General features: G+C 44.6%; 1 protein-coding gene across 6 annotated transcripts in view; it reads right to left on the bottom strand.

Moving 5' to 3' along the window:
* Positions 1–9,713, bottom strand: part of AFF1 (ALF transcription elongation factor 1) — a 236,746-nt gene that overhangs the window by 37,272 nt on the left and 189,761 nt on the right. For all 6 annotated transcript variants that reach the window (XM_028491879.2, XM_028491877.2, XM_028491876.2 and 3 more), the window contains one exon: positions 6,775–7,713. In XM_028491879.2, the coding sequence (XP_028347680.1) occupies positions 6,775–7,713 (939 nt within the window). The remainder of the gene's footprint in view (positions 1–6,774; positions 7,714–9,713) is intronic.

Genomic DNA, 9,713 nt, shown 5'->3' on the forward strand with positions numbered 1-9,713 from the left:
AAAAAAAAAAAAAAAAAAAAAAAAAAAAAAAGAAGCCATTTGAAAGTGAGGTGAGAGTGACGTACTCTCTTCAGGAGGAAAAAGGAGTCTCCTTTGCTCAGTGGCTTATCCACAGATCAACTCCCATTTCAGGGACCCCTGTCTAAGGTCTGGGGTCTTGGACACTGCCTTTTTCCAAAAGGACAATGTCTCGACGGTGCCTGCATCTCCAACAGGAGAAGCCTGCTGGCCGATGACTGTTCCTGACTGACTTGTTTACTTTTCTTAACCTGTTGGGTCAGGCAGCCTCATATTATCTGCCAAATGCTGCTCCACCTACAGAGCGGAGCAAAAGGGCAAGAATGAACACCATAAAAGGAAGATCTGGGACTGTGCTAGGCCAAGCCGGTTTCTGAAGAGAAGGCCTCCAGGGCAGCCTGCTGCCTGCCCCAGCACCTGACTCACCAACTAGGTGCCGCAGATAACATAGGGCAGTGAAAGCGGCTTTTTTAGAACTAACACTCATTTGGGGCCATAGTTTCTAACAGGCAGAAAGATAGTCTACTCAGAGCTTAGCCATGCTGGGGAGAGATGACAGGCATGTGGAAGGGAAACTAAAGCGTGGCGGGGACTACGGTGGCAGGAGTGGGGACAATGGAGGGGTTGAGCCAGGGATGATATTGTAACAGCCCGTCAGTACACAGATCTGGAAGTACGACCGCAGGCCTGGCTCCAAGAATGCCACCACTGCCCCCCAACTTGCACCCACCCCCTAACAGGCACTTGCACACACACACTAAAAGCAAAAAAGGTGTGAAAGAGGGACTTCCCTGGTGGTCGAGTGGTAAAGAATCTGCCTTCCAATGCAGGGGATGCGGGTTCAATCCCTGGTCAGGGAACAAAGATTCCACATGCTGCAGGGCAACTAAGCCCGCACGCCACAACTACTGAGCTCGTGCACCTCAAGGAGAGAAACTCCGTGCCGCAAACAACAGAGCCCACGCGCCCTGGAGCTTGCGCACCACAACTAGAGAAGAGAAAACCCGCATGCCACAACGACAGATCCTGCATTCCTCAACGAAGATCCCACGTGCCACAACTAAGACCCAATGCAGCCAAAAATAAATAGAATAAATACATAAATAATAAATATTTTTAAAAAAAAGATGTGAAAGAGAGCAAAGGAGCCAAGATCCACTAGACTGGGAGGGGTCAGCATACTGAGCTCCAGACCTGCTTTTTTTTTTTTTTTTTTTTTTTTGCGGTACGCGGGCCTCTCACTGTTGTGGCCTCTCCCGTTGCGGAGCACAGGCTCCGGACGCGCAGGCTCAGCGGCCATGACTCACCGGCCCAGCCGCTCCGCGGCATGTGGGATCTTCCCGGACCGGGGCACGAACCCGTGTCTCCTGCATCAGCAGGCGGACTCTCAACCACTGCGCCACCAGGGAAGCCCCAGACCTGCTTCTGCTAAGCAGCCAAGTGATGTGAAGGCCTTTCTGGATCCCATCTATAAAAGGTAGCAGCTGAACAAGAGACACATGCGGTCTCAGCACTCCAATTCTAAATTCTATCCTCCTCTCCCACAGGGAAGCAAATACGCTTGGTAGCACATGGAGCGTAGCAAAAGTGGAGAAGCAGCCTTTGGGGAAGTTCAGGTACTTTTCTGGGATTTGCCTCTGCAGGAGGTTCAATAAGACAATGCCACAGCAGGTAAGTCCTAGCTGACCCCATGAATGAGGCAGGTTATATTCACTGGGGAAAGTACCACAGAAAAGCAAAGGGAATCCACTCTTTTCCTTCTTTTTGGTGAGGGAATACACAGGCATTAGACTGGCCCTAAAACAGCTCTTCATATGATGCTTTTAGGGTAACTAACAGGCATGAAGAAATTAGATGTAAGTGGCTTTAGGAAATTATAGGGATGACTTTTCAAACCCTTGATTTTGAAGGATAATAACTGGGAATGTTGATCTGGAGAAACAACCCAAAAGAAAACAGTCAGATCTTGGGAAGGTCTGAACTAACCATCAAGCAATAAAAATGCACATTTTCCCACCAGATCCCATAACTTCCCTCCCCATTCCTCAAAACACACATAAACGATGGCACTGAAATGTTTTTCCAAAAGTGTCCAAGCTTCTTGGTCTGTAAAGCAGTTATTTAGAAAAAGGGAAAGACCTGAATGAACGTAACCTCCCAGTTCTGTTATTTGTCCAAACGACTGTTGAGACAGTCTAGCATTTTATTTGAAAGACATCTATAAGGTGACTGAATGAAATGAGGTTTTCTATGAAAGCACCGAGAGCAATGCTTAGCTCTATGCATGTTTGGTGTGCTTTTAGAATCCTCTCATTTGCACTGCCCTGATTGTATATTATCTTGTGCTTCTCAACTCCAGCTTTTCTTCCAAGTCTGGAAAACATAAAGCTTAAAAATTATATAAAAGAAAATGTAAGTTCTATTTTAAATTCTAAACTGTAATCAGGTTGAAGAAATTCTGTAGTTTATGTAAGGAGCACCATGTGAGTTAATGTCTATTTACCCTCACAATTTTCTCTTTTTTCTCATGAACTGTCCCCAACCCACTCCTTTAAAGTAGAAGAAAAAAAAAAAAGGAAAAAAATATATATACGTACATTTCTATAGGTACCACATTTGATGGCTTCATCACAGCTATTAACCACCATTAACTTTTTTTTTTTTCAGGCTTAAAAAATGTTTTTTAATATATAAGGGGAGACTTGGGGGGAATATTTAATCTTCATAATGGAATCCTTTTTTATTTAACATCTTTATTGGAGTATAATTGCTTTACAATGGTGTGTTAGTTTCTGCTTTATAACAAAGTGAATCAGCTATACATATACACATATCCCCATATCCCCTACCTCTTGCGTCTTCCTCCCACCCTCCCTATCCCATCCCTTTAGTTGGTCACAAAACACCGAGTTGATCTCCCTGTGCTATGTGGCTGCTTCCCACTATCTATCTATTTTACATTTGGTAGTGTATATATGTCCATGCCACTCTCTCACTTTGTCCCAGCTTACCCTTCCCCCTCCCCGTGTCCCCGTGTTCTCTAACTCTTTATGATCATTTTCTCACACTTTTGAGTCTAAAATGGCTTTAAGGGTTTGTTAGCCCTCTGAAAATATTTGTTAAATTTTGTGCCAAGAGAGGGATGAACCTTTAAATAAATCCCACTAATGCAAAGGAGCAGGTACATGATTCACCGCCTCTCACTATATTCTCGTGGAATTTTTTCTAGTGTTCACACTTAATATGAAGAAAATGAACAAGTCTTCACTATCCAAATTTGGGGGAAAGCACCTAAGCTTAAAAAGAGACCTGGGCTGCCCACAGAGCTACCCCGCTCATCCAAGGGTGGTGGCCAAAGGTACCCTGAGCAAGTGGAGTCAGGGTCCTGACAGGAAAGGGGGAGCCTGCCCCTCGCAGAGAGAACCTGAGGTTATGATGTTCAGTATTAATACCACCACCTGGAATCCAGCAGGAAGCAAAACTAATGACACACAGTTCTCTGATCATGAAATAGCTATACTGTTGGCTGATGTTTATATTTATCTGAAAGCTCCTAAGTAATGTTTCTAACCAGTGACATACTTCAGGCCAGGAATTCCTGGTTGTCTAGATCCATGATGTCTAAATGCACCACACTGGAGAGATTTCTTGGTCCAAAACACTAGCTTTATACAATCCTGGCCTGGTAATAAGGTTCTGCTCCAGAGCCTTAGGCGTTAGGATCACCTGAGGAGTTAGAAAATAACAATGGGAGTGTGGGGCTGGGGGGTGGCACACATCCTGCCACCAGTACTGAGGGTTCCCCAGGGGACCGGAATGTGCAGCCAGGGTTTGGAACCGCCGGTTCAGTCCCTGATCCTGTCAGTCCTACAGCAGGGAGGCAGGCTGTTCCCAGAGCCAGATCTCTCAGCTGCTTGCCAGAGCTTTAAGGCAAGCATGGACTTGCCTAAGATGAGGCAGTCATTATTTCACCATCCTTTGAACAGAAAGATAAATGAGCTGCCCTAGGAGAGCTCAGCCAAGGGCTGGAAATGGCTTTCAGAGGGCACAGTTCATATACTCAACAGGGACAGCTGAATTTCCCTTTCTGGAGCTGCAAGCAGAGCTTCTAGATTTGCACTGGAGGATGGACTGGTCTGACAACTGTCTGGGGAGCCTCCAATTTCCAACATTTACCCCTGGTTAGCTACTACTTCTCCCCACTCCAGCTGATGCAGAAGGTCACGAGTGGAGACTAGACAGTATTAGGGTAGCTGGGGGACAGGTGACAAAAGACTTCCCAGGAGGAGGTAAAAGAGTGTATTTTTGCTATTGATTCTATGTATAAAATAGGTAAGTAATGAGAACCTACTGTATAGCTCAGGGAACTCTACTCAGTGCTCTGTGGTGACCTAAATGGGAAGGAAATCCAAAAAAGAAGGGATATTTGTACACATAGAGCTGATTCACTTTGCTGTACAGTAGAAATTAACACAACATTGTAAAGCAACTAAACTCCAATAAAAATTAATTTTAAAAAAGATGATGTGATACATATGTATGTACAAAATAAAATAAAACATACATCATAAAAAAAAAGTATATTTTTGAAGATTTCTCGGGTATATTAGATGCAGGCACCTTTTCCTAGCCTGGCCCATCACAATTTTCTCCATAAAGTTTTACCCCTCTTACAGGCACACATCGTTTTAAAAGTTATCGAGGACTTCCCTGGAGGCGCAGTGGTTGAGAGTCCGCCTGCCAATGCAGGAGACACGGGTTCAATCCCTGGTCGGGGAAGATCCCACATGCCGCGGAGCAACTAAGCCCGTGCGCCACAACTACTGAGCCTGTGCTCTAGAGCCCGCGAGCCACAACTACTGAAGCCTGCACGCTTAGAGCCCGTGCTCCACAACAAGAGAAACCACCGCAATGAGAAGCCCGCACACCGCAATGAAGAGTAGACACTGCCCGCCGCAACTAAAGAAAACCCACGCGCAGCAATGAAGACCCAATGCAGCCAAAAATAAACAAAATTTAAAAAAAACAAACACTAAAAGTTATCGGGAACAAGAATACACCCTCTTCTAGCTGAAACAGCACTGCCAGTTGGCACTCGATCCCACCCCACTGGACTTGCCCGCTGCAATTATGGTGGCAATACACACCCTCACGTCTCATTTGACAAGGTGCTCGAGAAACTGTCGCCCTTTACTATTTGGTAAAGTCACATTATATTTTTAACCTAGTGGAGTAATCAGTCAAATCAGACATGACAGCAGTCTTCATGATCTTTTTGTCCTTGTTATTCTTAGCTCAACTTCCACAACTAAGTAGGAGTTTTTTATGTATTTATAAGAGTGAAGCCTGCACGCTTAGAGCCCGTGCTCCACAACAAGAGAAACCACCGCAATGAGAAGCCCGCACACCGCAATGAAGAGTAGACACTGCCCGCCGCAACTAAAGAAAACCCACGCGCAGCAATGAAGACCCAATGCAGCCAAAAATAAACAAAATTTAAAAAAAACAAACACTAAAAGTTATCGGGAACAAGAATACACCCTCTTCTAGCTGAAACAGCACTGCCAGTTGGCACTCGATCCCACCCCACTGGACTTGCCCGCTGCAATTATGGTGGCAATACACACCCTCACGTCTCATTTGACAAGGTGCTCGAGAAACTGTCGCCCTTTACTATTTGGTAAAGTCACATTATATTTTTAACCTAGTGGAGTAATCAGTCAAATCAGACATGACAGCAGTCTTCATGATCTTTTTGTCCTTGTTATTCTTAGCTCAACTTCCACAACTAAGTAGGAGTTTTTTATGTATTTATAAGAGTGTTTATATTCCTGCTCAGCAGGAAAGAGATGGCCCTTCTTGTGCCTTTCACTCTGAATCCTGGGTAGGTTGGCTTGGGAATGCCACTGGGGGGAAAACTCACTAATCTTTCACCATCAAGAAGCAGCAAAAAAAATATATCAAGAGCTCAATAATTCAGAATAAAGATCGAAAGGAGATTGTTCAAAATAGTGTATATGTCCAAGTAACAAGGGTCTTAAATAATGCAGGGATTATTATTATTTTACTATGTTCATTCCTTAAGTGAAGCTTCCAAATACTATAATAAATGACAGATTTCAATACTTCACAATGCACCATAACAGCCAATATTACCCAAAAAGATGCCCTAACCATCTCTATAATAGCTCTAAAACTTTTTTTCATAATGCTCTGCTCATTAGTAAAAGTCAGTAATGGGAGTCACAAATTCTAAATCTGGTGGTTTCAAATTAATGAGGTGTTAGGTGGCCATGAGTTAAAACATGGATATAATATCAGTATCAAAGTGATCAAACTACAGGAGTAAATAAAATTTAGTATATAGCACTCCTGTCAGTAATTCAGAATTAACATTTTAGTTCATGTAAGGTTTTAATTTCTAGGGCAAAACCTAATGAGCTAGGGGGTAAATACCAATATTATCACAATAGATAAAAACATACCCTTAATGCTATATTATTCTAAAACAAGATATCCTTTTCAATGACTGCCTCATCTTTTTTTCAAACTAGCAAGACTTAAAGCAATCTGGCATTTATCAACACTTATCTGCAGTGAAAGACTAACTCTGGTATAGTTGCAAAGGCAACATGGAATGCAAAGATTTCCAGCCTCTTCTAAGACGATTCAGGGTTAAAATCAAGGGCCAAAGACAGCCCCAAGTCCGCAGCAGCTATGTTCCACACTGTAGGGGAAGGTCAGCCCCCCACTCACCTTTCTCTTTTTGGCCAACTTGCTTGAGTTTTCTGAGCTTCTCTTCTCAGAATCTGCCTTCTTTGCTGCCGATGGCTGTTTGTCTTCCGGTTTCTTGGGGCGGCTGCCCTTCCCAGGAGGCTGGGGTATCCGAGAGAGGAGGTCCAGGGTGATCTTCACCATCAAGCTTTGCGGGAGCGGAGTGTCCCTGAGCGGGGAGAGCAGCTTGGTGTCTCTCAAAGGCACCAGGGGTTTGTCCTTGCGGCGGTCCTCCTGGACGACCACTGCCAGTCGGCAGCCACTAGTCCTGGCGCCGCCGCTGCGAGCAGGGCCCTGGCTCTGGGTCAGGGGGACCAGGGCAAAGTGCTCGGGGCTCCTGTCCCCCGCCGCGTCCTTCGGAGGTGCCTTCGGGGGGGCCGGGGGGCCGCTCCTGTGCTTCTTCCGTTCGCTGGGGGTGGGCGCCACCGGCTTGGGCTCACGGCTCTCTGCGGCACGGGGCCGCCCTTTCGTCTTCACCTTGGGCTTGTCTTTGGAAGGCTGGTCTTTGGAGGCCTGGGGAGGAAGTCCGGGCTCGCTCTCCACCAGCAGACTGGCGCGTGCATCTGCATGCGCATCCGCATGCCCCGGGGCGGAGGCCTTGACGGGCTTCTTGGGTTGTTTGGATCCCACGGTTTGCCTCTGCGGGGGCTCCTGTTGGGCAGGGGACTTCTGAGAGCTCCTCTTGCCCGCGTGGGGGCCTTCGGAAGGCAGCCGGGGGGCTTTGCTGGAGCTTTTGGGGGGAGGCTCTTTGGACTCCGAGCGCTCGTGACCTCCGGTGGCACCGTCGCCACCCTTGCCCTTACTGTCCGGGTGCCGGGCCGGGGGCTCGGCGCTGCCCGGGGCCTCGGCGGGTGGCGCGGGCTGGCTGACTTTGGTCAGCCAGTTGTCCAGCTGCCATTTGTTTGTTGTCGGAGGTTCGGGCTACAAACAAGGAAAAAGAAGATAGGGTTAAACTGACCAATAATGATACTCTTGTGGGTTAGTCACCCAATCCTACAGGACTGGCCGGGAGATGCAATCACTCCAAACCTAAGAATTCAGGTCCTTTTGACCCCCCTCTAATTATAGGTCAAATTCTATAACAATTAACTCTTAAAACAATCTTCCAATTTTTTCATGCTACAGGAATTTTGCTGTGGCCGACACTAATAATAGACCATTACATACTCACCAATGTAGACCACTGGCAACTGCGGAGAAATCTGTGTAATAAATATTTTGTTCCACTGGTAATTACCATATAATTTAAACAGAATTTTCACACTTTGTCTTGTGAACTATTCTGTCAGAAAATGGTAGGGAAAAATGAAGACTAAAAAGAACCTTTTTGTCAAGGATTTTCAGAAGAAGGTCAATGAAAAAGTCTTAGGGATTATGGATGGGTTTCATGCTTTATTCCTTTTTTTGATGTACTTGTCAATTGAAAATGACTTTCTTCAAGACGATTTCATTTCTCTTATTCACTTAAAAATATTAATACATGACACAGCTTTCAGTTTATCACAGATGCACTGTCTTCTGATTTTCAAATTTTACAACTGGGTAAAAAGAATCAAGTGAGGTCACATTAGCCAGCCATTAGTCCCACTTGAATTCTTTAAAAATCAAACATGAAGTCTCCTATTACAGGCAGTCTCTGAAATAGCACCTATTTTTCTAAGAAACACAGGGAGGCTCCAGAGCACACTATTAAGAGCAGTGAGATTATATTGATTATCTGTGCAACTCACTTGGCAAATAAACAGAAGTCCCTGACTTCTCCTGTTATCTTAACAGGAGATATCATGTTAAAATCTTTGTTGCTAACTGACTATTGATGCATCGCACTCTCTCTCTCCAAATGGGATATTAGATCTTATTAAAACAATGATGAGGACATCTTTATCTCCAAATTCTACTATTATGTCTTGCACACAGTGGTGTACATGAGATATTTGGGCTTTTTCATGGGTGTATTACTGTACCTATAAATTTTATGCTATTTGGGAAAATATTCATGCCTTAATAAAGTAAGTAATGATTACTTTTTTTTTTTTTAAAGGGCAGTATGTCACTGGCATGCGTCATGCTTTTAAGATCCATTCTGACAGGCGGTTTGTATAAATGACTAAATCATTTCCACAACACAACAGGAAGTTAATCAAAGATATCTCACATGGGATTAACTGATTAGATTATGGAGTAAGGAGCTCGCTCCAGTAAGTGGATGATATTTTATAGGGAAGACTGCTAACAATTTTCCCAAGTGGAATATCCCAAACAATTCAATTCTAAAAAAACACGCAAACGTAATACGTTTAAGATATGTGGATATAACGTAAAGGCTTTGGGGCCAGGAAAAGTTTAGGTAATAAAATGATCAGGTAGCTAGACTGGGCTTTGTGTGATTGTAACATAATAGAACTAAGAGGAACTCTAAGGAACTAGGTAGAATCATACTTTGGCCAGAAAGAGGGCTACAGAATTGTGGGGTTTTTGTTGTTTTTTTTTCTTTTCCCTGCTTAAGACAACATACCTTCTTTGTAGCTCCCTCCACTTATATCAACTCTATCCCCATGCTCTCTTCTGAATTTCAGAGTAGGGAGAGAAGGAAGAAGGAAAGTACTCTGACAAAGTCCCACATAATCTAAAACTGCATTCAATATTCTAACAGAGGGAGAGGGAAGATGGCAGAAGAGTAAGACGCGGAGATCACCTTCCTCCCCACAGATACATCAGAAATACATCTACACGTGGAACAACTCCTACAGAACACCCATGGAACGCTGGCAGAAGACCTCAGACCTCCCAAAAGGCAAGAAACTCCCCACGTACCTGGGTAGGGCAAAAGAAAAAAGAATAAACAGAGACAAAAGAATAGGGACGGGACCTGCACCAGTGGGAGGGAGCTGTGAAGGAGGAAAGGTTTCCACACACTAGAA

Source organism: Physeter macrocephalus, chromosome 7 (assembly GCF_002837175.3).
Source record: "Physeter macrocephalus isolate SW-GA chromosome 7, ASM283717v5, whole genome shotgun sequence".
In the NCBI taxonomy this organism is placed as follows: Eukaryota; Metazoa; Chordata; class Mammalia; order Artiodactyla; family Physeteridae; genus Physeter; species Physeter macrocephalus.